The sequence below is a fragment of the Chamaea fasciata genome, unplaced genomic scaffold, assembly GCF_029207755.1.
Source record: "Chamaea fasciata isolate MVZ Bird 193981 ecotype frontalis unplaced genomic scaffold, bChaFas1.0.hap1 SCAF_16, whole genome shotgun sequence".
Taxonomy (NCBI): Eukaryota; Metazoa; Chordata; class Aves; order Passeriformes; family Sylviidae; genus Chamaea; species Chamaea fasciata.
Genome location: NW_027094101.1, coordinates 14,682,539 through 14,710,396, shown reverse-complemented (window position 1 = coordinate 14,710,396; position 27,858 = coordinate 14,682,539). Strand labels below are relative to the sequence as shown.

General features: G+C 59.4%; 3 protein-coding genes across 6 annotated transcripts in view; all 3 read right to left on the bottom strand.

Moving 5' to 3' along the window:
* RAB11FIP3 (RAB11 family interacting protein 3) overlaps nucleotides 1-15,239 on the bottom strand; it is a 73,860-nt gene extending 58,621 nt beyond the window's left edge. Inside the window, exon 1 of one of the 2 annotated variants that reach the window (XM_066198081.1) lies at nucleotides 14,528-15,239. In XM_066198081.1, coding sequence (XP_066054178.1) covers nucleotides 14,528-15,010 — 483 coding nt within the window. In that variant the 5' untranslated portion in view covers nucleotides 15,011-15,239. The remainder of the gene's footprint in view (nucleotides 1-14,527) is intronic. The other variant, XM_066198083.1, reaches the window with a different exon arrangement.
* A 1,902-nt stretch (nucleotides 15,240-17,141) lies between these two features.
* DECR2 (2,4-dienoyl-CoA reductase 2) lies at nucleotides 17,142-24,028 on the bottom strand. 2 transcript variants are annotated; one of them, XM_066198209.1, is made up of 9 exons: nucleotides 23,285-24,028; nucleotides 23,140-23,208; nucleotides 22,717-22,768; nucleotides 21,537-21,672; nucleotides 21,102-21,226; nucleotides 20,566-20,659; nucleotides 20,189-20,293; nucleotides 19,053-19,241; nucleotides 17,142-18,166 (listed from the first exon to the last, which is right to left on the bottom strand). In XM_066198209.1, exons 1-9 carry the CDS (start codon nucleotides 23,380-23,382, stop codon nucleotides 18,132-18,134), a joined length of 903 nt encoding a protein of 300 aa, XP_066054306.1. In that variant the 5' UTR covers nucleotides 23,383-24,028; the 3' UTR covers nucleotides 17,142-18,131. The 2 variants fall into 2 exon arrangements, with proteins under 2 accessions (XP_066054306.1, XP_066054307.1); XM_066198210.1 differs by having other exon boundaries at nucleotides 19,024-19,241; nucleotides 23,285-24,024.
* Nucleotides 24,029-24,940: 912 nt separating this feature from the next.
* Nucleotides 24,941-27,109, bottom strand: LOC136297833 (nucleoside diphosphate kinase, mitochondrial-like). 2 transcript variants are annotated; one of them, XM_066198098.1, is made up of 5 exons: nucleotides 27,011-27,109; nucleotides 25,523-25,653; nucleotides 25,339-25,440; nucleotides 25,169-25,269; nucleotides 24,941-25,104 (listed from the first exon to the last, which is right to left on the bottom strand). In XM_066198098.1, the coding sequence occupies exons 1-5, from the start codon at nucleotides 27,096-27,098 to the stop codon at nucleotides 24,984-24,986; spliced, it is 543 nt and encodes a 180-aa protein (XP_066054195.1). In that variant the 5' UTR covers nucleotides 27,099-27,109; the 3' UTR covers nucleotides 24,941-24,983. The 2 variants fall into 2 exon arrangements, with proteins under 2 accessions (XP_066054195.1, XP_066054196.1); XM_066198099.1 differs by having other exon boundaries at nucleotides 24,941-25,086.
* Nucleotides 27,110-27,858: the final 749 nt, after the last annotated feature.

Below are 27,858 nucleotides of genomic sequence, written 5' to 3'. Positions count from 1 at the left end.
TAAAATCAACTCTCAGTGCTGCTTTAATCTACATGGACTTTGGAGGCAAATCCAGGGGAGGCAACAAGGAGGAATGAATACTGACATATTCCTGATAAAGACCCCCCCAAATAAGGGAAGGGAAGGGAAGGGAAGGGAAGGGAAGGGAAGGGAAGGGAAGGGAAGGGAAGGGAAGGGAAGGGAAGGGAAGGGAAGGGAAGGGAAGGGAAGGGAAGGGAAGGGAAGGGAAGGGAAGGGAAGGGAAGGGAAGGGAAGGGAAGGGAAGGGAAGGGAAGGGAAGGGAAGGGAAGGGAAGGGAAGGGAAGGGAAGGGAAGGGAAGGGAAGGGAAGGGAAGGGAAGGGAAGGGAAGGGAAGGGAAGGGAAGGGAAGGGAAGGGAAGGGAAGGGAAGGGAAGGGAAGGGAAGGGAAGGGAAGGGAAGGGAAGGGAAGGGAAGGTTGGCTGAGACAGGACATGAAAATCCAAGCACTTCTCATATAACAATGTAATTACTCTCCCCTGACTGCCAGAAGCCCAGACCTGCTCTGAACACCCAGTATCTTTGGGGGGAAACAGTACTGTGAGACAAGCCCTGAACTCAAGCAGAGAAAGGACGAGCACCGCACTGGCAGAAGTGCCAAACTGAGGGATTTCTCACACTAGAAAGTGCAGGGAGGGCTCACAGCAGCTGCTCTCCTCTCTGTTTAGCCAGGTGTGTGGCCTGGAGTGGCCCACAGGAATCCATCCAAGTGAGAAAAACATAAAATCTCTCATGGTCACCCAAAGGTGGATGCAGCACCTCCATCCTCCGTGTTCAACACAAGGGGGTGAGCCAAAGCACTCATCTGCCCCTAAAAACCCACCCTGCCTCTCAGGGCTAAACCAATCCTTTCAAAGAAAAATGTGTCATATTTTTAAACGCTGATGACAGAAGTCCGAGTATCCTTTTTCCACCTTTGGGAAACGTGCTGGAGCTGCTGAAGCTCCTGCAGCCAGCCCAAAGGGGCTGTGCCAAAGACACAGCTGTCCCCACACCGCTCTCTTTAGATCCCACGCTCCCTAAATCCATGGGTTGCAGTGGGATCAGCTGAAATGAACTGATCCCTGCTAATGCAGCATTTGTCTGGGGTCAGACCACATCCAGCCCCCGGTGCTGGGTGCTGAGAGAGCATCACCGGCCCGACAATGCGAGCACAGCTCCCAACACCAGGAACACCCTTCCCAGCGCTCCACCTCTGCGGCCCCATCCCCATAAACAGGCAGGCCCAGGGGGAGGCCGAGAACTCGGGATTACTCCGGCTCGAGCCGTGTTTATGGGATCCGATTCCCTCACTTGCTGAAGGAGCTGGCACTCCACAAAGCACTCAGAACCTCAAAGCAGGTTTCCATTCTGCCGCAATTACACCTAATTAAGTAACCTTTAAAACAGCCCCGAGGGGCAGATCTCATTACAGGGATCAGCCCTGGCCAATTGTGAGTAAGCAGTGCAAGGACTGCATTATTTATTCCACGAGTGGCAGCCGCTGACCCAGGGCTGCTGGCAGGATTTTGCTCTCCCAGCCTTTCCCAAAGCTCCAGGAGGAGCTCAGCGGGCAGATCGTGCCTGCTCAGGGCTCTGTTTAAAGGCTCACCATAAGCAACCCTGGCGAAGATGTTTTCTGCAATATCCCTCTCTAATGCTGCCCAGAGATCAGCTCGTCCCTGCCATCCCTACATCCCGAGGCTCCGGCACTGCAGGGCCTCTGGTACCAGCCTGGGACTTGAAACCAAGGATCCAGACACCTTCCTGAGAAGGAGACAAAGGAAGCCTCAGCCTCGTTTGTTCTCATCTTTTCCTGCCACAGAAGAAATAACCAAAGCTACCCTTTAAGGTAGAAGGGGAATAAACCTCCTGCATTTAGGAGGACTAAAGAGGAATAATTATTGTAAGGATAAGCCTGCAAGTATTAAAAGCAGAGGAATGGGAGAGAGATCACCCACAAACCAAGACGGAGAAGGAACGAAGTGAGCAAGTTCCCAAGGGGAAGACAGATCCTCTGCCCAGGAAAACCAGATTCTTCCCGTTTAATACACCCACTTGTCTAACAAATCCTCCTTTTCCTGTTAATCCAAGAGAAAAGCTTCTCAGCCTGCCCCAGCTTTTGTGTACATCACCTCTTTGGGGCAGTTTCTCCCCCTGACTCTGGCCCCAAAGCCCCAAGGCCGCTCCCAGGGTCACTTGGCTCCTTGTGCAGGAAATGCCAGAGTGGGGAGACGCAAATACAGAATGGACAGGAGAGAATTCCCTCCCCACCAAACTCTTGGCTTCTCCTTTTGGAAGGGGAAGGAAGAGATCTCCAAGGCAACTGTGAGCCAAGAACCAGCCCAAGGCTGAAGCTGAGGACCAGATCCCCTCCACGCACCAGGAACCTGCAGAGGAAAAGACTTTCCTTCAATCCCTCAAAATTCACCAGGAAGCAGAAGCAAAAAAAAAAAAAACCAAAACAAAAAAACAGAATATGTTTTAAAGAGCTGGCAGCCAAAAAACCCTGAGGACTCACATCCTTCCTGCCCATGCCCACAAGAAACCAGGACCTGCATCACTCACGTCCGGAATTTTGGGGTATTTTACCTGCTGGTAGAAATTCCTCTGGTCTGTACAGGACCTTGTTGGACTAGCCCCACCAGCCCCAAGGATATCTGGAGGCAGGAACACCTCTATGCTTCAGGAGCCTCAATTTGTGGTATTTAAGAGTGTTCTCAAATGCCAAGTGTGACATTTCCAAATTATCCCTCAATTGTTGCCACTGAAGCATAAAAACATATTTAAACAAACAACTTCAAGGATGGTTTGGAAACATTAACAGGAATATAAGTTACGCTGAGATGGTTTTAAATTAAATCCAAATTGAATTGTTTGTCTCAAGTGTTCCAGGTTTCCTGTCTGCTCCCGAAGTGCTCAAAGGCTTCAGCAGCCACGATGCTCAACTCTAAACATCTATTTGTTTAATGAACTTGAAGAGAGTTCTTCCTCCACCCTCTAAGCCTTCGTTCCTAGCTTTTGTTCCTCTGATGACAAGGGAAACCTGTTCTCACCCTCGCAAACACGGCCCAGGGGCAGCAGGCTGGGTTAAATCAAGACAGAAAAAAAAATGGTTTAGTGCCTGCTCACTGCTTAGATAAAACACGAGCCTCGGTGGAGTTAACCTGGGGGAAGAGCCAAGTGCCACCACGGAGCCACCAGGGCGGTGTCAGTGCAGAACAGGGACACGGAGCCTCCCCAGGGCTGGGAGCTGATCTGAACAAAAGAAAAAAAAAAAGGCAACACAATAAAACACACCAGGAGGTCACATACCAAGGATTAGGAGTTTTAAGATGCTGAATGTTTTGCTTGGTGCGGCTCTGTGCAAAGCGCCCTGCAGCAAACCCAGGTGTTTGCGCCATGGGGCTGCTTGGTTACAGAGGCTGTCCGGGTTCAGAAATCCAGGGCTGTGGGGTTTGCTTCCCTGTGCTCCCCTCCAGGCTGGAAAGCAGCACAAAACTGAGCTCACCGTGACACGAACAGGCCTGAACCAGAGACCAGCGAAGCATAAAGACTTAGTTCTTCTCTAGAGCTGCTTCAGGTTACTCCCCTCCTTTTGGCACCCCTTCAGGCAGCCCCAGAAAGGGCTGTTTGTGTGAAGGACACAGAGCAGACATGCCAGAGGGGGGGAAAAAAAGAGCCCAGAACGGATCAAAGGCTCAGAGGTAGATTCCTGGAGCAAGGGAGAAGAGGCTGAGATGCCACACATAGTTTGGGAAGGCCAGGACCTCAGGGCTTGTGAGCACTAGGCCTGAGGCCACCACCACACCAACCAAACCAGCCCACGGCAACCGCAATGCTCCCGGCACCTCCTCCAAGCAGGAGGCCTGGGATCTGCTCCCTGGCTTTGCAGGTGCCTGCCAGGCTGGCAGCCAGGGCCCTGCCCTGCACAGAGAGCCCTCTGGGCTCTCAGTCCTGCCTGTGCCACCAGCATCCCTCAGCCAGCCCACGGCGCCAGGACGGGCTGGATGCTCCACACAGCCCCAGAGTCCAAGAGAATTCCCTGCTGCAACACCAGGAACCCTCCTGTTCCAAACCAAGGCCTCCAGAATGCTCCCATTCCACACCAACACCTCCAGCACTCTCCTGTTCAAAACCAAAGCTTCCAAAATTCCCTGTGCACCTTTCAGGGAAGGTTCCACAAACCTTCCCTCTGCTCTTTGCATCCTCCCTGCCGTGCTCCTGCCAGGACAGCAGTCCCGGAGTTCCGAGCAGCCAGGGGAGGATTAGCTGGTTGCTGTATTCATTTCACGAGCACGGGGGGAAAAAAAATCCACAAGGATATCCAAATTCTGGTTTTTCCCCAGCTGTAAACTCCTCGTACACACACACAGAGTGAGCAGGGTGAAGAACAGCCACTCCCCTGGAAAAAATAAGGAATGTGGCCAGGCAAAAGGGAGGCAACAGCTGCCTCTTCATCCCTCCCCAGCCAGAGGTGGTGGTGAAAGCTCCTGATCAGCCTCTAAAGCCAGGATGAGGCTGAATGGGATTTCTCAGTACAGACACACCTTCTCCAAGCAGAGCCCCTCATGCAGCCTCTCCTTTCAGGCTGTATTTGTTCGGGAACGTGGATCCCTGCCCTGCTCTGTGCCCTGCGCCCAGGGCAGCCCCCACCCTTTGCTTCCTGCCCCCAGCAGCTTCTTCTCTCTAAAGACTGTAGGTTTGGGCTCCTTCGACTTCCTGCGCATCCTGCTGGAGCCCAGCTTCCCGCTGGACTCTGGCAAATGGATTTTCCACAGCCGGCTCTGCCGGGCCTTGCCAGATGACGCAGCTCCAGCACCAGCTCCTCTCCCTCTGCCCTTCCTCCTCCTCCTCCTCGGGGACAGGAGGAAGCAGGAACAGCCTGCAGGCTGAAAAGCCTTTCCAGCAGCAGCAGTGACTCAAACACGGCGTAAAACCGCTGGCGTTTCACCACGGGACACCGCACAGAGGGAACAGGAGCTCTTGCTTCTGGAAAACTACAGTGTGTTATTAAAAATCAATCAATCGGGGCGCTCCGAGGCTGCTGGCCACGTTGCCGAACAGAGGGACATTGAGCCTGGAAACAAAGCTGTAACAACCACCCCTGGGACACTGACGGCTCCACAGGACATCCCTGAGCTGTCCCCAGCCCGTGCCACGGGGAGCTGGGACACACCAGGACACACAGAGGAACTCAGGAATTCATGTCATTTCACCCAGCACACAAATTCCCATCAAACGCCGCTGTCCCTGAGTGCTTCAGCTCCAACGGGAACACAGACGGTGGTGACAGGCAGCAGAGGCAGTTTAGTCACTGCCATTCCTGGGAAAAGGGGATTTGCTGTAGCACTGGAAGGAGCTGGATGGGGAGAAGCCTCCCAGCAGCCTGGAAGCTCTCTCCACAGCAGCCTCCACAGCTTGAAAAGCATTTTATCCCTAGAGAGGGGAAAACCCCCTGACCAAAATCAGGAATAAAGAGCCTGGACCAAGCCCACAGCCATAAGGACCCCTGGTGCCAGCAGTGGTGGAGCCCCATCCCCGAGCCACTGAGGCTCTCCCATCCTCACTGCCCTTGAGGAAAGCCCCAGCCCAGCCCCAAAAGCAGGACAGCCAGGGAAGGATCCACCACCACTCACAGGGATTTGGGCTCTTCCAGCTGCTCTCCCCCACGGAGCCAACAGCAAGCACCCCAGCTCGGCACTAGCGGCACTTTGGGAGGAATTGTCCCCGTGGCTCTCCTTGGTCTCCTTCCCAAAACCCACAGGACCACCAGTAACTTACTCTGCCCCACACCAACTCCAGCAAAAGCTCTACAGGGAAGGGGAAGCCTCATCACAACCCAAAATGTGGGGAGAAGAGACCATTTCTGCAGAGCTCTGAGCCAGGCAGGAAGCCCAGGCTGCCATTTCCATCGCTCCCTGGCATCTTCAGGGCCATTCCTGGGGCTTGGAAGTTTTGGGATCCCAAAACAAGGTCCATGCCAGGTGCCACTGATATGAACTGTGACTCCTCTGTTAATAGAGAGCTCTCCTTCAGCCTGGAGGTATCTGCCTGCTATGAGGAACATCAAGGGCCTCCAACATAAGGACATGGAGCTGGAGTCATTCCAGAGGAGGCCACGGAGATGCTCCAAGGGCTGGAGCCCCTCTGGAGCCAGGCTGGGAGAGCTGGGGGTGCTCAGCTGGAGAGGAGAAGGCTCCAGGGAGAGCTCAGAGCCCCTGCCAGGGCCTAAAGGGGCTCCAGGAGAGCTGGAGAGGGACTGGGGACAAGGGATGGAGGGACAGGACACAGGGAATGGCTTCCCACTGGCAGAGGGCAGGGATGGATGGGATATTGGGAAGGAATTGTTCCCTGGGAGGGAGGGGAGGCCCTGGCACGGGGTGCCCAGAGAAGCTGTGGCTGCCCCTGGATCCCTGGAAGTGTCCAAGGCCAGGTTGGATGGGGCTTGGAGCAGCCTGGGATGGTGGAAGGTGTCCCTGCCCACGGCAGGGGGTGGCACTGGAAGGGCTTTAAGGTCCCTTCCCACACAAATATTGGAAGATCCGAGGCACAGACACACGAAGATCTGAACCAGCAGCGATTCTGAGAGCAGCCTGATGAAACCCCTGATGTCTCTCCCACTGTGGCTGGTCACAGTCCTGTCCCTGCTGGGAGGCCTCAGGCCTGAACCTAAAGCATCAGCCCTCAGCACATGCCACGAGTGGGAAGGGGACTGAAAGGTGGAAAGATCTGAAAGTGGAAAACAAAAGCCGCGAGGAGCTTTAGGGGCTCTGCCTGACATGGGACAAAGAGGGAAGCACAGCTGTCCTGCAGACTGGGCTGGATCAGCCAGCAGCTGCACTGCACATGTCCCAAAAAACCTCATCAGGAGAGCAGCTCCAGGCAGCTCAGGGTACACTGAGAGCATGGACTGCACTCTGAGAAGAGCTGGGAATGCTTTTGGCACGTGGGAGAGTCATTTCAGGTTCCAAATGCGCAGTTCCCCAAGGCCAGATTCACTCTGTGTGTGGACAGGCACCTCCAGCCCAGGGACAGCTCTGGGGCCTCGTGACAACACAGACCTGGAGGGGCTGGAGCATGTCCAGGGGAGGGAATGGAGCCGGGAAGGGGCTGGAGCACCAGGAGTGGATGAGGGAGCTGGGAAAGGGGCTCAGTCTGGAGAAAAGGAGGCTCAGGGGGGACCTTGTGGCTCTGCACAACTCCCTGACAGGAGGGGCCAGCTGGGGGGGTCGGGCTCTGCTCCCAGGGAACAGGGACAGGACAAGGGGAAACGACCTCAGGTTGTCCCAGGGGAGGTTTGGGTTGGATATTGGGAAAATTTCTTCATGGAAATGACGGTCAGGCCCCGGCACAGCTGCCCAGGGCAGTGGTGGAGGCCCCATCCCTGGAAGTGTTCAAAAAACAAGCGGATATGGCACTTGGGGACACATTTCAGCGGTGGCCTTGGCAATGTTGGAACAGTTGGACTCAATGATCCCAGAGCTCCTTTCCAACCTCAACCCCTCCCTGATCCTCAGCCCAGCAGAACCAGCCTGGCAGCTCTGTACATCCATTTCCCACCGGTGCCTGAATTGACACAGCCACAGCCAGGGAATGGCTGGCGCCGCTCCCCCAGGCTCAGCAAGGACCTGCCTGGGGTGCCAGACCAGGAACCCAGGCAGGAATGATGGAAAGATGGAGCCAGGCATGAGGAACAGGGAGAAGCAAGCCATGGTGCACTGCCATCAGCTTCCTGGACTTACAGAGAGGATCCTGAGGGTGGCCCAGCAGAAGCAGCTCTCCCTGCCCAAGCAGGCTGAGGCTAAAGGGAAGTCATTTGTTTTGCAAAATTCCAAACCCAGGAATTAAGAAAAAAAAAAAAAAGCCCCTGGGTTCCAAGTGGATCGTTCCTCTGACAACGAGCAGCAAACGAAAGTCAAACAGGAATAAAGTGGAGAGGAATTGTGTGGGCAATTGTAATGATTATCAATTACTGTCTGGGCTGAGTTACATAATGGGATCAGCAGCTTGGGAATGCTTTGGAAGAGGGCTCTGCGGGCAAGAGCAGCCCTGTGTTGTGGTGCACTATCATACTCCAATCAGTTCATTCTGATGACCCCAGTCCAGTCAATCAGTCACAGCCCTAGGAAATACCCTGCTCCTGAGGGGAAGCTTCTCATGAATCCACCTCTCTTCTCTCAGTATTTAATGGGGGGTTATAAAAAGAGAGGGAGAACAACTTTTTCACAGGCAGACAGTGACAGGACACAGGGGAATGGGTTTGAACTGAGAGATTTACATTGGATATTCCTGGGAGATTCTCCCCTGGGAGGGTGGGGAGGCCCTGGCACAGGGTGCCCAGAGAAGCTGTGGCTGCCCCTGGATCCCTGGCAGTGTCCAAGGCCAGGCTGGGCAGGGCTTGGAGCAGCCTGGGATAATGGAAGGTGTCCCTGTCCATGGCAGGGGGTGGGATGGGATGGGCTTAAGCTCTTTCCACCCCAACACTGAACACCTTCAGATGGTCCCTTTTCTGTTGCTGGGGCTCCTGTCCCAGCCTGGGCAGTGCCCACCCAGTACCAGCTGGGCTCTTCACTGGGGCTGCACCCACACCCCACTCCACGGACATCCCAGTTCTGCTCCCTCACCCACAGCAGGTGCCAGCCCTGCAAAGCTGGGGCTGATGCTTCCTCCTTCTTCTGGGTAACCAAGGTTTCTTCATTTGCAGGAATGAACTCAGATTCCAGAGGAACGCAACTAACCTTGATCAAAACAAATCCCAGACTGGGTTGGGTTGGAAGAGACCCTAAATCCCATCCAGTGAAAGCCCCTGCCATGGGCAGGGACACCTTCCACTAGCCCAGGGTCCTCCAATGTCACCTTGGGCACTGCCAGGGATCCAGGGGCAGCCACAGCTTCTCTGGGCACCCTGTGCCAGGGCCTCCCCACCCTCCCAGGGAACAATTCCTGCCCAATATCCCATCCATCCCTGCCCTCTGGCAGTGGGAAGCCATTCCTCCTTGGCCTGTCCCTCCAGGCCCTTGTCTGGAGTCCCTCTCCCAAAAACCCACAGCCCGCTCCTCATTCCCTGCACTCTCAACCTGAAGGAGCGAGGCAGAATAAAAAGGTTGATTTAATAAACTGGTAGCTGGGATAAAATTACCAGCAGCACCCTCCTGCCAGCCCACGCAGACAAACCCTGCCTTTGAGCATTCAGAGTCCTGGGCTGGATCCTGCCGGGATAAGCCATCCATCCATCTGACTGCAGCCACAAACACAGCACCAGAGAGCTCTGCTGCTCTGCTCCCAGCCCTCCCCACCATTCCCAGGAGGCCTCCAGGAGCTTAAAGCCAAACCCGAGCAGGAGCAGCTAAAATAACCCCAGAGCACAGGAATCGTCTCTTCCTCGGAGCCTTTTGGGATATTTATAAGTGAATCAAGTGAGCTGAAAATGGAATTTGCAAACCAGCCACCACCTCGCCCAAAATTACACAAAATATGTTGGCTTGGAAGCATTTTCCTCTCTGAGGGGAAAAGAAAAAAACTCCTGTCTTGGAGCTCCTGGAGCACACAGACCTGGTATTTATTGATGGCGGTAAAAGCAGGAGAGGAGGGAGGAGGCGAGGAAAGGGCTCCCACCCAATCTCCCAAAACCCACAAATTCCCTGCCATCATTTCCTTTGGGGGGAAAAAAACTGGGCCCTTGGTCAAAGCAAGCAAAATATTTCAGATGTGCTGCTGTTCCAAAGCACACAGGGGTGTCCACAGGCACCTCCTGCACACCCAGGGCATCCCCCACTGCCATCCCAGCCCCTCTCCACAGCAGGAACCAAATTCCACGAGCTGGAATGATGATCCTTCCGAGCCAGGATATTCTATGAAGTTAAACAGCAATTAAAACCTCGGGAAGGTACAGCAGCAGCAACACAGTTGGAGACAATTAAAGCCTCACTCGCCTGTGAAACCATGATAGGTAATTTTAGAAATCTCGTCATAATAGCAGCAAACTCTGCTCAAACTGGGCAAGAACCATGAGAAAATGAAAAAACAAACCCAAACCCAACAATTGGGGTTTCCTCATGACAGAGATCATTAGATTTCACAGGGAAGTGGGTGGAAACCAAGGGGAAGAGGGAGGACATCCAAAATCAGATGCAAGGTCAGCATTGCCAAGGGAGGTGGAAGGAAGAACCTGGTCCCAGGTACAAACTTCTCAAGGGATCCATGAGAGGGGAGCAGGAAAAGCCAGCCTGGCATCACCGGGGGGGGGGGGGGGGGCGTAACACTAAAAAGCTGCAGTTTGACACTACCCAGACTTCATTACAGAAAGGAACTGCCAGATTTTCAGATTGTTTTATTCAAAAATAGAAACCAACTCCAGGATTCTTTGCAGCTGCTGTCTGGAGTGATCCCTGCCAGCCCCCAAATGGGATTTGTTCCGCAGCTCTGAGCTCAGGCTGGGCACCCCATTCCAAGAGGCTGAGAAAGTGCTGGGAAAAGTACAACAAACCTGATAAAACCCTTCAGAAACCATCCCCAGAGGGAAAGTCAAAAGCTGAATATGGAGAGCTAAGCTGAGCATGAGCTGATGTGGTGGCAGGACAGGTATGGAGGGATGGAAATGCTAAAGAAAGCAAAACAAATCTCACGGAAATGAAGCTCAATCTGGTCATCAAGAGGGGAAAAAAAAAAAAAAGCTGAAGATCCCTTGGAACAGGAGCCTTTGGAAGTGAGTTAGACAAACTCTGGGATTTCTCTTCATTGAGCCAAGGCAGTGAGATCACGTGGTGCAAGAGGCTTTTCCTTCTCCAATTGTCTGACAGATCAAAACAAAAAAGGAAAAACAACCCAAGGTGCCAGCAGGACGCTTGTCCTCAGCCTTACAAACAATCCATTCTCCTCTGAGCCTGCTGGAAATAAATCCAGGGAGAAGAGCCTTGGGCTCTGTCACCTCAGCCAGACAGACACAATGCAAGGGTACAGCGGGGGAAGACACGTAAAATTACATTTTGAAAGAAAAATTTAAACCAAATGTGGTTGCACAATGGCCTTGGGTTCTGTGCAACCCCCAGAAGTGCAAGACACGACCCCTCCTGCTTTACAAGGTGACATAAAAGTGACATCAAGTGTGCCCCCACCTCCCTGCTCGCTGTTTAAGGCCATCTTACTCCATCCTTCTGCCCCAGCCAGTGGCTCCAGGGAGCATCAGATCCCAGAGAAATGCCGGGGAAAGGGCGAGGAAGGAGACAATAAAAACACGCCACCACTGGCAGCTGCCTCCCAGGTGGTTTGGGAGCAGTCCAGGGGTTTGGGATGAAAAATCCAAGTTGTTCTCGAGGAAAGTCAAGTTGTCCTCAAGACCTTTCTGCCCCACATCGTGTTTGTAAATCCACAGAGCGTATCAGGGATCTGGGTGAGCCTTTCGAGTGGCAAAACAATCCATGCTGGACAAACATCCTCCTGGGAGAGGCTGTGGGAGGACCATCCCAAGGCTGTCCCTTCCCTGCTCGAGGCCACCCTGGCTCAGCTGTCACCCCCAGCACCATTCTCTCACCAGCCCTCTGAAGATGAAGGTACTGGCAAGAGCCTCGATCCCTCCCAGGTGTTATCAGTGCAGATCCACACAAACTGCCTTTATCTGTGCCTTGATCTCCTCCCCACGCCAGCACCACAACCACAGAGCCCTCCCAGCCAGCCTTCCAACACCCCAAGCCGCTTAAGCAAAACCCCATCCCAATCCTGCTTTTTATCCCTATGGAGAGAAAAATACCCAATTCATCCGACCAGAAATCCACAATCCCGTCGTGTTTATGGAATAAACGCCAGCTGGTGCCTTCCCTTTGACATTTAGCTAATAATTGTTGCAGCCAAACGAGCTGACAGCGCTCACTCAGCAGCCCATGAATGCCTCTGGGTGTTTGAGCGAGCGCTAAAGACAACACTTGCTGCTCTCCAGCTCCTCATCCATGTGGATACACACACACACACTGGCTCCCCTTAACCCTTCAGCCCTCTCCAGCCTCGGGAATCAGCTGCTTGTCGTGCTTAACTTTAGCCATTTGTTCCACCGCTATGAACCCAGCGCCGTGGGCAGCAGGCAGGAGGAGGGAGGGGAGGAAAAAAGGAAGCAGGACCTCCAGCAAGAGGGCTGGAATTTGTTCCTCATTAACTGCCCTTTGTGATTATCCAGCCAGCCATCAAACCCCGACCCCCCTCTCACAGCATCCCAGTTCTGGTTGTGGCACAAACTTTATTTCCACCTTGAGGGTCCCGTTCAGTCACCTGAACACTGTTTTACCCACCGGGGATATTCCTCCCCTTTAACTTCCACCTGAGCTGGATCTCCGTTTTCCAGAAGACCCGCTTTGGGCCCAGGTTCCAGCTGCTTCATGCAAAATAGGTCAAGGAACTTCCCCAGAACTCCTCCCTTTATTACTCCACGCATCGGGGGGGTCAGGTTGGATATCTGGAAAAGGTTCTTCCCCCAGAGGGTGCTGGGCACTGCCCAGGCTCCCCAGGGAATGGTCCCGGCCCCGAGGCTGCCAGAGCTCCAGGAGTGCTTGGACAGCGCTGCCAGGGATGCCCAGGGTGGGATTGTTGGGGGGTCTGTGCAGGGCCAGGGGTTGGACTGGGTGATTCCTGTGGGTCCCTTCCCTCCAGGGTATTCCGTGATTCCATGATCTGCTGGGAGCTTACCGACCCAATCACCAACCCCTTCTCCTCCTCTCTCAGTGTGCCCTGCTCTTTTCCAAGCTGCGGACTCACACCAAGTCCTCTTGCACACACACAGGCATCACCTTTCCTCCTCTGCCAGCCCCCTGGAGTGCCCAGCACCTGCTGGCTCAGGCATTGCCACACCAACCTCCCCAAGGTGCTCAGGTACCAGCACCCAGCTCCCCTGCATGCCAAGAACTGCCTGTACCAGCCTCTTGCTGAAGAGAAACGAAAGCATCATTTATGGCAGCACACGCAGCGTTGGCCGTGCTCAGCAGGACGGAGCAGGGAGCCCCTTCCCAGATGGATCCACACAGGCAGACACAATCCAGTGGCACAAAACCTCCGGGGATACCCCCCTGAGCTTTGGAGTGACTTTAACAGGCACAGCCCCTCCCCAGGCCGTGCTCTCAGAGTGTTTTCCAGGCTCGGTGAGGCTCCTCTGGAGCTCTGGCACCATCCCCACACCGGCACCGGGCGTGCTGGGCTGAGCTGCACACCCAGAGCCACCTGCCATGCTCCCTGCCACACACACACCACCTCCTGTCCCCATTTCCCACGTCCTTGGGCTGCTCCACGCCAAGGGACACGAAGGCAAACAGTTCCCGGGGAGGCGGCACCGTGCGCAGGGGCTGGGAGCCTCCACGGACTGTCTGCTCCTGCTTCCTCGGCTGGGGAAAGCACTGGGACACGGCGGTGGCACAGGGGACCTGGCCCACGGCAGGACAGTGCAGAACAGAGGATTTGGGAGAAAAGCCTCTCTCCCGGCACAAGCAGGAGCGGCCGAAGTACCTGTGCTCACACCTTGAGCCCCTCTGCACACACAGTGCCCCCACCAGCAACACAAAGAAGTTCCCTGTCTCCACTTTGCAGGGCTGTTTATCTAAAATAAATACCCTTTGTTTTATCTTTGAGAGGTGTTCCTAGCACGAGGATAGGGATAAAAAGCCCTCCTCCACCAAAAGCCTCCTTCACACATGATTTGCTTTGTCATGGCACTTAAATACCCACGCAGCAGCCACGGATGGAGAAGGAGAGCAGACCTGGGCAGGCACAGGGAAACTTCACAGCAATACCTGCACGCCTTAAAAAAAAAAAAATCAATCTTCTTTTCCTGGTAGCGATGCCAGCCCAGGCCAGTGCATGAAACACCAACAAATCCATCTCCATCCCCTGGTGAGTGCTGCCGGAGCTTGCTCCATTTTGGGTCAGCCCAGGCAGCTTCAAATTACATCGCCTCTGATGCGCTGCAGGGGAACACCAGCTCGCCAGGGCACAAAGCAGCAGATACTGGGGGGGGAAATACACATTCAGGCTGTCAAACTCGGGATAAGCGAGGCAGCAGGGAACCGGGGAATGGTTTGGGTTGGAAAGGCCCTTAAGGAGCATCTCGTTCCACGGCAGGGACGGTGCCCGTTATGGAGGTGGCCCACGGCCAGTGCGGTGTCAGCAAGGGCGGCACGGAGCAGCCCCAGCCCCGGGGTGTCCCCGCTGCCCAGCCCGACCCCGAGGCGGCGGCGATGGAGAACAAAGAGCCGCCGGCTCCCAGCGGCGCTGCTCCCCTGGATCGCGGCAGCTCCGCTTCCTCCGGGCCGCGGGGGGAGCCGCCGGGGCCACGCGTGCCCTTCACCCGCGGCGACGGCGATGCCAGCGCCGTCCTTGGGGACACTGCCGCTCTCCAAGGGCCGGAGCCCGGACAGGAGCCGCCATCGCCATCACCCTCGGGCGGCGGGGCCACCGGACATCCAGCGGTGCCGCCGCCCGCGGTGCCCGGCCCGGAGCCAGCCCCGCCCGGGGCCCACGGCGGGCAGGTGCGGTGCCGGTGCCCGGTGCTCACCTGCTCGGCGCCGTAGGCCGTGGCGAACTGCACGAACTCCTCCACCCGCACGAAGCCATCGCCGTCGCGGTCCAGGGCGTCGAAGACCGGGCGGAGGCGCGGCTCCTCGTCCGGCGGGGGCTCGGCGGGGCCCCCCGGGCCCGGGCTGCCCCCGGCCTCCCCCGGGCACCAGGGCGGCGGCCCCGCGCCGGGAGCGGTGGCCTCAAGTGCCCAGAGGTCCAGCTCCAGCTCCGGCTCCGGGTCCACCTCCTGTTCCAGCTCCGGCTCCGGGTCCAGATCCGGCTCCAGGTCCAGATCCGGCTCCAGGTCCAGCTCCGGCTCCAGGTCCAGCTCGGGTTCCAGGTCCAGCACCGGCTCCGGTTCCCGTTCTAAGTCCAGGTCCGGTTCCAGGTCCGGCTGCGGCTCCCGTTCCAGCTCCGGCTCGGGCCCCGGTCCGGGCCCCCGGGGCAGCGGGGGCTCGGTCCCAGGCGGACGCGGCTCCATCTTCACCGCCGGGGCTGCGCGCCCGCCGCCGCCCGCCCCGGGCCATGCCCCGCGGCCATGCCCCGCTCACATCGGGGCGGTGCCGGTGCCGGTGCGGTCCCCGCGGCGCTCACGGCTTTGTGCGAGGAGCGCCGGCCCCGCCCGCCGACACCGGGGGCGGCCCCGCCGGTCCCGCCCCGCCCGGGGAGCGGCGGCTCCGAGCGCCGGGGCCGCGGGTCCTGCCCGGGAGCGAGGGTTGGGGGAGGCGGCGGCGGCGCCGAGAAACAACTCCGCCCGCCCGCGCCGCCGCTGCGGGGCCGCCCGCGGAGAACCGGCAGATCCAGCCCGGCCTCCGCCGCAGTAGCCGGGGCGGTGACGTCACTCGCCTGCCGGTCCGGTTAGCCCCGCCCCTTCGCGGCGCGATCCCGAGCCGAGGCCACGCCCCCCGGCTCGCGCGCTGCGGGGGCGGGGCCGGTGGGGAGAGGCGGGGCCAGGCGGAGCGCGAGCACGTGGGACCAGGGAGGCGCAGTGAATGGAGACCCCCGAATCCCACTGCTGAGAAACCACGCCCCGGGACCCCAAACCAAAACCACGCCCCGGGACCCCAAACCACGCCCCGGGACCCCAAACCCAAACCACGCCCCGGGACTTCAAACCCAAACCATACTTCGGGACCCCAAACCCCAGGACCGCCCAGCTGCTCCAGGTGTGAATTGTGCACCAGAACCCCAAATCCCTTTGGGTACGAACTGCGCACCGTGACACCCAAATCCCTCTGGGGAGATGAGCTGTGCCCCGGGACCCCCAACCCCAGCGGGACAGGATTGTAAACCAGGATCCCTGAGCTGCTCCAGGGGGGAACTGAGCACCGGGACACCCCCGGGAGCACATCGATGAGTTAATTAATGCCCATGGTTAGGGCTCACAGCCTACAGGCTCGATGGCACCTGCAGTTTCTGCTGGAGCATCAGCATGACCGTGCTAACACACCCATGAGCTGGCCCAGTGGGTGGAATTACAACCCCTGGGTATAATTAGCAGCAAACTTGATGAATAAGAGCATCCCTGACCCCAGTGACGCTGCCCAGGCCATGGAGGCGTGTGACATCTCCGGATCGGCCTGGTTGGACCACGGTGTGTCCCCCAGCACACTCAGCCCTGACAGCCCGAGTTCAGCAGAGAGGATGCCACCCCTGCCCAGTCAGTCCAGCGCTGGGAAGGATGGAAACCTCCACTCCTAATCCTCTTCCTTGTCACAGCCCTTCCTAAAGGTGAGCAGGGCAGGAGGGGGCTCCTTTGTCAGTCCCCCAGGGGGAAACACAGCTGCACGGTGACACCTGCCCAAACCATTCCCCGCAAAATCCTCTGGGCAATATGATTCCCAGTTTCCAGACAGCTCAAGCAGCCTGGGTCCCTGCATGGATGGGCCTGGCAGGGGAACAAGGTGCCTGCATGGCTGAAGGTGACAGCCTGATGCTGAGATTGGCAGCTCTGCACCCCTGGATGGGTTCCTGCAGCTCCAGGCCATGCCAAGGCTGGGCACGGAGCTCTGTCCTTCCCCTGGGGCTGGAGGCACATGGCCAAGCTCCTCTTCCTGGGGTGGCCACAGAGCCAGGACAGCCCTGACAGTGCCCCGGGCACCTGGTCGTGGTTGAACAGTGAAATCCATGAAGCCTCCCAGAACAGGGATACAGGTCAGAGACAAGGCTGCAGCTGGGCAGAAGGGTCAACACACGTAAGTACCTTTTCAGGAGAAAACACATCCTGGAACCCAGGAAGAGGAACAGTGTGGCTGGAGCCAAATCCCAGGAGCTGGGGCAAAGGACACAGCCAGATCCCAGCCCAAGCACCGCATCCCCATCCTTCTCAAGGGCCGAGTGTCTCTCCAAAGCGCTCAGCACCTCCCCACCACCTCTGCTGCTGGACCCACCTTCCCAAGGTCACTGGAGCTGAGGAGCTGGCAGGACCACAAGCCCCGCGGGCCCCACAAGCACTGGGGCACACCAGAGCTGAGGACTGGAGCCACACAAGGCTCTGGCAGTGGGAGCAGTGGCTCTCCCCCCTCCCTCAGGGCCCAGTTTGGACCACCAGGACCAGTCAGCTGGGCAGGGCACTGGTGCTCATGCAGCAGAGAGAGGCATCACTGCTCAGGAGGCAGGTTCTTTATTTGTGGCTTGGAGGACAGAGGAAAATCTGGCAAGTCTACAATCAAGTAGGAAACACAATTAAGTGGGAGAGCAAGCTTCATGGAACCCAGGGTGAACCTCAGAACTACCAGCAGGAGGGTGCACACGAGCAGTGTGTGTCCCCCAGGGCGCCAGCACCAGGGACAGGGCTGGCCCCAGCAGTGCCACCCATGCAGCCCCACGGTGGCTCCTGCAGCCCAGCAGGAGGACAGGACTGGATTCCAGTCCTAGCCCTTCATTTACTCTCAGCTTGAGTGCCTGGGAGGAGACAGCGTGACACTGGTGTGACAGACAGAGGGGTGTGGACAGACCACTGGACACCTGCAGTGCTGCAGTGCAGAGCCAGACCTGAGCGATCGGCCCTCACACCACCTCTGCTCCAGGGAGAGGGGCATGCCAGCTGCATCCCTGGCAGCCCCCCAGGACCCCTGTCCCTCCCAGGACCCCTTAGGGGACACAGCCACCTCTCCCTGCCAGGGTTTGCCTTCCAGGAGTTGCCAAGGCAGAACTGGGCCCACCACGCTGGGTGACCTCAACCACAGGCAGAGTGAGCTGCTCCCTCTCCCAAAAAGGAGCTGCTGCTGGGGGTCTGGGGCAGTTCTCAGGCTAAGATAGGGGAGAGGGGAGTAAGAGGATGGGTATCCATGGGTGGCACTGCTGGGGGCTTGGGAAAAGCCAAGAGAACAGCTTGGAGAGAGGCACAGAGGGACAGTGACCATCTCAGCCCTCCACGCTGTCTCTGCACCCACAGGCACAGCAGCTCAGAAGGCAGCAATGGCACAGGGTGGGGGTAGGGACCCCCAGAGCTGTGTCCCCCAGGCAGACACGGGAGTGACAGTGTCACCACTATCACCAGTGGCCGAGGAGAGGCTCTGGCTGTCAGCACTGGCTCTGGGAGATGTCCCCCTGCAGTGTCCCAGGTCACATCTGTCCGTCAGTCAGTCCCAGGCTGTCCATCAGTGGGGTTGGTTTGCTCCTGCAGCCCACACACCTGCAAGAGAGGGTGGAGGTGGGGACAGAGCCCTGCTGGGCCTGCCCAGCTCATGGAGGCTGCCAGGTGGGACACAGGCAGGGAGGAGAGGAAGGTGGAAGACCCCTCCCCCTGCCAGGCTGCAGGAATTCATGAAAGGAAGAGGCTCTTGGGATTCTTTGTGCTTAGTCCTGCTGCTGGGGCACAGAAAATGGGCATCATGTTGCTTTGGGGGAATCTCAGAGGTGTCTGGACAAGCATCCAAAAGACACCATGTCACAAGCCATGCTCAAAGGGAAAATCCAGCAGGTACTGCTTGTCCCGAGTCATCCCAAGGACTGTCCATGAGAACACTGTACCCACTGCTACAGCAGCCATGCCCCAGGAGAATTATGGTTAAGATCTTCGTTTCAGTTGGAAAAGCCCTCTAAGACCATCAAACCCGACTGTTCCCCCTGCACTGCCAAGGCCACCACTAAAACATGTCCCCAGGTGCCACATCCACCCAGCTTTTAAATGCCCCCAGGGATGGTGACTCCACCACAGCCCTGGGCTGCTGTGCCACTGCCTGACCACCCCTTCCACAACAAAATCTTCTCTAATACCCAACCTAAACCTCTCCTGGTACAGCTTGAGATCCTTTCCCCTTGTCCTGTCCCTGTTCCCTGGGAGCAGAGCCCGACCCCCCCGGCTGTTCTCTCCTGTCAGGGAGTTGTGTAGAGCCACAAGGTCCCCCCTGAGCCTCCTTTTCTCCAGGCTGAGCCCCTTTCCCAGCTCCCTCAGCCTCTCCTCACGGAATCTGCGCCCTCTGCCCCAGGGAAAAGCAGGGTTTCCCTGAAGAGCCCTGCTCCAATCCCATGAGGGGGAAATGCAGTCACCTAGAGTTTAGCAGAGGAGGAGGCAATACCCATCAAGGCAGAGAAGCTGTTGGGGGAGGTGAGCCAGCTCCCCCCGTCCACGACCAGGGTGGTGCCGGTGACGTAGGACGAGAGGGGGCTGGCCAGGTACAGCGTGCTGTGCGCGATCTCCGTCTTGTTCCCCGCACGCTGCAGTGGGATCATGGAGAACTGGTCGGATTTCTCAGCAAATTTCCCACCTACAAGGAGCAGGAGAGAGTCAGTTTGGACCATGGGACGACTGTCCACCACCATGGCCGGTCAGGCACTGCAGCACAGCCCACAGGGCTGGCTGAGTGCTCCAGGGAACTGGGATGAGACCCTGGCACAGCCCTGGGAAAAAAAAAACTGGGAAGATTTAAAGGAGGGGAGCTCAAGCGCAGCAGGGATTTTATACTGACACAGCGAGCTCAAGACGGGACCTCAGAGAGTTTTAGAACCATGGAACGGTTGGGGTTGGGAGGGATCTCTCCTTCTCCTCCCCTGCCATAGGCAGGGACACCTCTCACTATCCCAGGTTGCTCCAAGCCCCATCCAACCTGGCCTTGGACACTTCCAGGGATCCAGGAGCAGCCACAGCTTCTCTGGGCACCCTGTGCCAGGGCCTCACAAGCCTCCCAAGGAACAATTCCTTCCAAATATCCCATCTATCCCTGCCCTCTGGCAGTGGGAAGTCATTCCCTGTGTCCTGTCGCTCCATCCCTTGTCCCAAGTCCCTCTCCAGCTCTCCTGGAGCCCCTTTAGAGCCTGGAAGGGGCTCTGAGGTATCTGTGGCTCCAAAGCAGAGGGGTTTCAGCCCTTGGAGCATCTCCATGGCCTCTGGACCCACTCCAAGAGCTCCAGGTCTTTCCCATCCTCTGGGGCTGCACTCTGCTGATGGACTACAACAGCCAACCCCTCAGGCAGGGCTGAGTTTTGGGGGAGCATGTTCCATCATGGCATCAGAGAGCCCAAACTGCTGCCAAACCAGTGCCCTGGGAGGTACCAGGGATGTGGGAAGGGCTGTTCCCACAGAGCTGTGCCAGCCAAGCCACAGCACAGCCATGCCCCCACGAGCTGCGCGGCACTGGGGGCCCCTCCCGGTCCCCTCCCAGAGAATTCCAGCAGGGCACTGCCATGGCAGGGCCAGGAGCCCAGGCTGCCTCACCCAGGCGTCGGAAGCCCTCGGTGCCTGAGATGGGGCCGGGGGCCAGGCTGTTCACACGGATGTTGTTGGGTCCCCACTCCACTGCGAGGTGCCGGGTCATGGCATCTGGGGAGGGATTGCAACAGCAGTGAGAAACGGGGAGCACAGTTATTCCAGCAACTTCTTTCCAAGGGGAAGAAAAAGCCACAGAAGAGTCTGGCTGAGAGCAAAGGCCCCTGCAGGGTTGAAGAGCCTCATCCCAAACCCAGGCATGCAGTAATCACACCAATCCACTCTTGTCCCTCCCCAACACATCTTCCCATCCCAGTATTTAGGAAGAACTGGTTTCTCTCCTGGCCCCACATGGCTCAGAGCCCCAGCAGGGTGTGTTGAGGTACCTATGGCAGCCTTGGCAGCCCCAGCATGCACCTGCAGGGCCTGCCCTCGGTAGCTCAGGGTCGCCGTGATGTTAACAATGACCCCACCGTGGTCCTGGGGAAGGAAAGGAGATGTGGAGTTAGGCAGGGAGCAGCACCAAGGTCACAGAGAGCTCTGAGGGACAGTCACCCACGGGCACTGCCAAGCCATCACTGGGGCAGCTCTACTCACTGAACCTCAGAGGAGGGGCAGCCAGCAGGACCCTGCTGGAGAGGTGAGAAGGGAAAGTGGCAGAGCTGGAAAAGGAGCAGGAGATCACAGCCTCTCCAGGTGGCAAAACATGGAAAGGTGCTGCAACAGTGCAAAGCCCCAGGGCAAGGGACAGGAGGACCCCCAGTGCAGGGCTGGGATCCCTGGAAGGGAACAGAGTGGATCTGTGCAGGGAGGCTCTGGGTCCCTGCACTTCCCTGATTCCCCCAGGAGCACACTGTGGTTTGACACTACCTCCTGCCTACCAGAGCATCTCCTGAGAGTCCCCTGGCTCCGTGCCACTTACCCGGAAATATTTCTCAAAGATGACTTTGGAGGTGTTGAAGGTGCCCAAGGTGTCGATGTCTATCACTGTCTTGAAGGCGTTGAAGGACAGGGTACTGGCTGGGCACAGGAAATTCCCCGCAGCACCTGAAGCACAGGGACAGGCAGGACAGAGCTGGGAGAGATGTCAGGGCCCTTCTGTGACGGGAGGGTGAGGGCTAATGTCTCCATGCTGGAGAGCACGTGGAGACAGCCCTGGTAAGGGACAAACTGGTGGCTCTGGGTGCCCAGCAGCACGGCCAGCACAAGGGGAGCAGGGATGATCCACACCTAGACAAACAATGGCCATGTACCACACACAGATCTCTGCCTCCTCTGTGCTCCCAGGGATGCCTGTGCAGGAAAACACCCTGCCCAGCAGTGAGCCCAAACCCTCCCCTGCCCTGTCCATCCTCACCATTAATGAGGATGTCAATCCTCTTGAACTCCTTCAGCGCCTCGTCCACTGCTGCCACAATGGTCTGGGGCTGCCGAACGTCCATGGACAGGGGCAGGCACTGCTGCCCTGTGGCTGCCACCAGCTTTTTTGAAGCCTGAAAGAACAAAAAGAGACTTGAGAGAGCCTGGCTGCAGCCTGCTAGCCCTGGGGTAGGTAGCCAAGGAAAGCTCCTGCATGTTGTATCCCAGCCACACTGGATGCTGGGCTGGCCACAGCTGGCTAAGCCCAGTTACCTGCACGGGCTGCCATGGACACAGCACATCCCAGGCAACGCCTCTGCAGGGCAAGTACAAAAGTTGGACCTCAGCAAGGCACTTTTGGCATGAGCCCAGGCATAGTTGCCCTTTAGATCCAAGAAGTCAGCGAGCAAAAGGGCAAAGACAGAGCAGCCAGGTGTCAGGCTGTGAGCAGCTTTGCAGCTCAGGGTTTGTCACAAGCCACCTCTATGGCTCATTAGGAGTAAGATTTTACCCAGCAAATTAAGCACAGGGGGACACACAAGCTCAGCAGCAACTCCACACAACACTCAGAGCTGCTCCACCTTCTGTTTTGGGCTTTGTGAGAGGTTCTGAGCCCCAACAACACAGGGGTGCACAGGCAGCTGGAGTCTTGGAATGCAGATTTTGTGGCCTCAGAAGACTCTGGCCCCTGAGGACTAAAAACCTGCTGAGCTTTGCAGCTTCTTTGAGCATGTGAACATGAAGGAGTGGGAAATGACAGTCAATCACAGCTGCACCCTCCCCTCTGCCCCAAAACTCAGGACACTTGTGCAACCCACCTCAAGCCACACAGCCCCTGGGGTCTGGTCCTACTCCCCGCTGAGTAGGAGCGTGTTTGGACAAGTTTCTGTCCAACCTTGGACTCTGCCCTGCTGACAAACCTCCCCCACAGCTCATTTCAGTCTCCCAAAAAAGCCATCACGCTCGTGGAACAGCCCCCCCCGGGCGGGTTCCGGGTTAACTGAGCTGTGCCGGGGGTGCGGCGGGTGCAGCCCCCCCAGACCTGCCCCCACCCTGCAGCACCGCCGAGCGCCCAGGGCTGGGGGGCACTGGGAAGCCGTTCCTCCTACTGCACTATTCCCAGGGAATCCAGAAGGATTTCCGGGGCTCGCAGCTCTCCCGCTGAAGCCCAGACTCACCTCGGACACTCGCTGCAGGTTCCTGCTGGCGATGACGGTCCGGCAGCCGTGTCTGCGGGGAAGGCACAGGTGAGAAGGGTCGGACTCCTCACCAGCACCGCGGGATCACCAGGAGTTCGGCTGTTCCTTGCAGCAATTGCTGCTGCTCCAAGCCCGTGGGACGTGGACGGAGAGAGCCAAAGTCCTGCCGTGCCCCCGGAGCCTCCCTGAGGGCTCTGCCGCCCTCGGCTTCACATCCCGGCTCTTCCAGGGCCTGGCACCGCAGCGGGGAAAGGGACGGGACGGTGGGAAAGAGAAGGGGAGTGAAGAGGAAGAAAGTGCGGAAAAGAAGAGAAGGGAGGGAAAAGAAGGGAAGAGGGGCAAAGAGAAGAAGGGAACGGGGGAAAGAAGAAGGGAAGGAGGGAGGGAAGGAGGGGCTCGCACCTCATGAAGATCTCGGCGATGCGAAAGCCGATGCCGGAGCCGCCGCCCGTGATGAAAGCCACCTGGCCCCTGTGGGACAGAGACAGGGTTAGAGCCAGGCCCCGGGGAGGCAGCCCCGGCGGGCCCCCGGAGCGCCGGGACTCACGCGAGCAGGTCGGGGCTGAGCAGGTGCCGGTACTGGGGCAGACACTCATCCCCGTCCTCGTCCGGGGGCACCTGCGCGGCCATGGCGGCTTCGGCCATGGCGGGGGCGGGCGCTGCTCACTGCGCCTGCGCGGGCGCCCCCGCCGTCGCCGGGCAACGGGGGTGCTCCTGGCACAGCGACACCGAGCGGCCACGGCGGGAACTGCACCGCGGGGCGATGGAGCGCTCCCAGTGCTCCCAGTGCTGTCCTCGTGCTCCCAGCGCCGTCACAGTGGTCCCAGTCCTCCCAGTGCTCCCAGTGCTGTCCCAGTGCTGTCCCAGTGCTCCCAGTGGTGTCCCAGTGCTGTCCCGGTGCTCCCAGTGCTGTCCCAGTGCTATCCCGGTGCTCCCAGAGCTGTCCCAGCGCTGTCCCAGTGCTGTCCCGGTGCTCCCAGAGCTATCGCGGTGCTCCCAGTGATAGCCACTATACCAGTGGTGTCCTAGCACCTCACAGTGCTATCCCAGTGTTTTCCGTGGTGTCCCAGTGGCCCCCAAGCGCCACCCAGTGGTGTCTCAGTGCTTCACAGTGGCATCCCAGTACCTCTCAGTGGTGTCCCAGTGCCACCCAGCGGTGTCCCAGTGTCGCACAGAGCCCCCAGTTTTCCAGTTCAGACCCCACCCTGGTCTCTTCCAGTTGCCTGCAGAGCCCCTGCCGCCCCCCAGGCACGGCCCAGTTCTTCACAGGGCCTCCCAGGACAGTTCCAGTGCTCCCAGGGGCATCCCAGTGGCTTCCCGAGCTTCCCAGTACTGCCTCAGTGCTCCTAGAAACACCCCAGTTCGTCCCAGAGCTTCCCAGCACTATCCCAGTTCCTCACGGAGCTTCCCAGCACCGATCCAGTGCCCCCCCCCCCCTCCCCCCCCCCAGGAACAGAGCTTCTCAGAGTCTCCCAGTACCACCGCAGTGTCCTCTGGGGACATCCCAGCCCCCTCCCTGGATTACCCAGTGCCTCCCAGAGCCTTCCTGTAACACTCCCGGTGCCCTCTGGTGTTACTTCAATACATCCCAGATCTCCCAGCATCACCCCAGCCTCCCGTGACATCCCCGTGGCTCCCAGAGCTCCTCAGTGCCTCTGCAGGGACATCCCAGAGCTTCCCAGTACAGCCCCAGGGTCCTCTGGGGACATCCCAGTGCCTCCCAGAGCTTCCCAGTACCGCCCCAGGGTCCTCTGAGGACATCCCAGTGCCTCCCAGAGCTTCCCAGTACCGCCCCAGGGTCCTCTGGGGACATCCCAGTGCCTCCCAGAGCTTCCCAGTACCGCCCCAGGGTCCTCTGAGGACATCCCAGTGCCTCCCAGAGCTTCCCAGTACCGCCCCAGGGTCCTCTGGGGACATCCCAGTGCCTCCCAGAGCTTCCCAGTACCGCCCCAGGGTCCTCTGAGGACATCCCAGTGCCTCCCAGAGCTTCCCAGTGCCACCCCAGTGCCCTCTAGGGACATCCCAGTGCCTCCCAGAGCTTCCCAGTGCCACCCCAGTGCCCTCTAGGGACATCCCAGTGCCTCCCAGAGCTTCCCAGTGCCACCCCAGTGCCCTCTGGGGACATGCCAGTGCCTCCCAGAGCCCCCAGCAGTCGCTGGTGACATCCGAGGGAGGAGACCGGAGTCGGAGCTGGAGGCACGGGGGTTTATTGGGGGCGGGGGGTGCCCCCCGGCCGGGGTCCGTCCCTAGAGCCCGTAGATGTTGTCCCTGTCCCTGCTGTCCCAGGCCACCAGCTCGTCCCGCTGGAACCAGAAGCCGATCTCCCGCCGGGCCGTCTCCACGGAGTCACTGGCGTGGACCAGGTTCCTGTGAGGGGACAGGGATGGGGACAGTGCCACGGCCGTGGGGTCCCGCCCCCCCGCTGCCTTACCTGGTGATGTGCACGCTGAGGTCCCCCCGGATGGTCCCCACGGCGCTGCTGTCCCCAACCATGGCCCGCGTGCACCGCACCACGTCGTAGCCCTCCCACACCTGCGGGACAGGGACAGCTGAGTCCCTGAGCCCCCGCGTCCCCCCGGGACCCCCGAGCTGTCCCCTCACCATGGCCACCACCGGCCCCGAGGTCATGTAGGTGACGAGCGCGGGGTAGAAGGGCTTCAGCCGCAGCTGCTCGTAGTGCTGGTCCACGAGCCTCCGGTCCACCTGGGGCAGCGGCAGTGACAGTGACACCCGGGCAGTGTCCTCCGGCCACCCCGGAGCAGCGTTCCCCGCCGGGCGCGGGTACCTGCAGCAGCTTCATGGCCACCAGCTTGAAGCCGCGGCGCTCGAAGCGCCGGATGATGTCCCCCAGCAGCCGCCGCTGCACCGCGTCCGGCTTGGCCACCACCAGCGTCTTCTCCTGCAGCGCCGCGGGGGCTGCGCGGGCACCGCGGGGCACCGTCACCACCGCGGGACACAGCACCCCGCCAGACACGGGCACGGTGGCAGCGGGACCCCGAGTGTCCCCGCGGCACCACGGGCTGGACTCGGCCCCGGGGCTGTCACGGGAACCCGCCCCCATCGCTGTCCCCATCGCTGTCCCCATCGCTGTCCCCATCGCTGTCCCCATCGCTGTCCCCATCCCATCCCGGGGCCGTGTCCCCTGCACAAGCTGTGCCTCTCAGGCTGGTGGGGTCCCAGGGGACGCACCAGAACGCCCTGATGGGTGTTAGGGACATGTCCGTGGCCAGGAAACAGCCTTTCAGTCAGGGATGTCTGTACTGTGTCCCGGCGCTGGGGACTGTCCCCTGCCCGGCCCCGGGGCCTTCCCCCCGCCCGGAGGGTCCCCGGTCACAGCCCTGCGCTGCTGGAGAGGAAAATCGATCACCGTGGGACGGCAGGGTCCGGCCCCGCTGTCACCCGTGGGACAGCAGGGTGTCACCGCGCTGCTCGCCCAGCCACAGCTGCGCCGCGGGAGGGGGACAGAAGCTCCCAAGGGACAGTGCATCCCGTCCGCTGGAGGGACAGAGGGGACAGGAAGGAGGAGAAGGGAGAGGGAGAGAGGACACTTCACTGCCACTCCCCAGCTTCGGGGACCCGTCCCGGGCTGCGAGGCCGGGTGGCCTCAGCGCTGGCGGGGACAGAGCCGGAGAAACGAACCCCGTGAGCTCACACGCTTCTCCGGGCACTGCTGAGCGCGGCTCGGCTTTGCCACGGTCCTGCCTTGTCCTCCCAGGGGTTCCCCCAGCACACTCCTGGGGACACGGAACCCCTTGGGACCTTCAGGGAGCGCCGGCTCCGGCCTCTGCCCCATCCCACGGGGCACACGGGGCTGGGGACAGCAGCACCTGGCACCGACTGCCCCCAAAGGGGTGAAGGGAGCCCGTGAGCCGCCACCCGCCCGGGATGGAGGGAGCGGGGACACTCCGAGGGGATGGGGCACCAAGGGGACAGGACGGCAACAGGAGCTCTGAGGGGCAGCACAAGCAGGAGACTGGGGACAGGACAGGGATATGGAAAGGGTCCCCAGGGGCAGGACAGGGATGTGGAAAGGGTCCCCAGGGGCAGGACAGGGATGTGGAAAGGGTCCCCAGGGGCAGGACAGGGATGTGGAATGGGTCCCCAGGGGCAGGACAGGGAAGGGGGTGAAGGCCCCAGGGATGGGGACCAGGTCCCCCGGAGCAGCGGTGGGCTCAGGGTCCCCAAGGGCAGGATGTGGGAAGGGTCCCCGGGGGCAGGATGAGGGTGGGGACAGGGTCCCCAGGGGCAGGACAGGGACGGAGCCGTGTCTCACCGGAGCCGTAGCAGCGGGGCCCGGGGGGGCTCAGGCCCGGCTGCCCCCGGGGGAGGCTCCGGGCCAGGCAGCGCCCCAGGGAGCCCATGGCGGCCCCGGCGGGTCGGACCCGGGCTCGGTCGGTCCGCGGAGGCTTTAAGGACCCGGCCGAGCCCGGGGACGGGTCAGGCTTCCGTCCCTCCCCTTAAAGCAGCAGCCGGGGCCGCCGCGCCTGCTCGGGATGTCCCGGGACGGAACATCCTCCCCATCCAGAGCATTCCAGCACGGAGCATCCTGACACGGAACATCCCGGTTTGGAGTCCCAAGCCCTGCCAGCCCATCGCGAGGGGAGCCAGAGCCTGCCAGGAACCAAACCTGCCTCGTGCTTTGCCCTCGATTCACCAGGCAGGGAGAGGCCGGGTCAGCCCACAAGGTTGAGGGCACAAGGGAGTCCCCAGCCCCGGGAGCAGCCGGGGCAGTGTCCCCCCGTGGGGCACAAACCTGCCCTGGACACAGCAGAGAACTGCCCAGGTGGGAGCGTCTCTGATCTCTCCTCCAAGCCCCATTCCAGATCCCAGGCTGGGCAATCACTCTTTACTGGGCTTCCCGTGCACTCAGAGACACCCCACGGGAGAGCAGCTTGACAAGTTCATGGAAAAGGCTGCTTGCTTTGAGCCTGTTTCCCAAATCTCTGCTGATTTGAAGGAGTATCGCGGAAGCACGCACAGAAACAAGCTGAGGGCCGGGCTTGATCCCACTGTCCCTGTTCCCACCCTGCCTTCCCAAGGCACACGGAGTGGGGGGACAGAACCCCTGCCAGAGTCTGGGGGGCTCTGGGGACCTGCTGTGCTCAGCACCATGGCAAAAAA

Coding starts and splice junctions, on each gene's coding strand:
- DECR2 (XM_066198209.1), bottom strand. CDS start 23,382: ATGGCCGAAGCCGCCATGGCCGCGCAGGTGCCCCCGGACGAGGACGGG. Junction 21,673..22,716: donor ACCTGCAGCGAGTGTCCGAG/GTGAGTCTGGGC, acceptor TTGTTCTTTCAG/GCTTCAAAAAAGCTGGTGGC. Junction 19,242..20,188: donor CGAGGGCTTCCGACGCCTGG/GTGAGGCAGCCT, acceptor TGCTCCTTGTAG/GTGGGAAATTTGCTGAGAAA.
- LOC136297833 (XM_066198098.1), bottom strand. CDS start 27,098: ATGGGCTCCCTGGGGCGCTGCCTGGCCCGGAGCCTCCCCCGGGGGCAG. Junction 25,654..27,010: donor GCCCCGCTGCTACGGCTCCG/GTGAGACACGGC, acceptor GTGCCCGCGCAG/CCCCCGCGGCGCTGCAGGAG. Junction 25,105..25,168: donor CTCAGCGTGCACATCACCAG/GTAAGGCAGCGG, acceptor GTCCCCTCACAG/GAACCTGGTCCACGCCAGTG.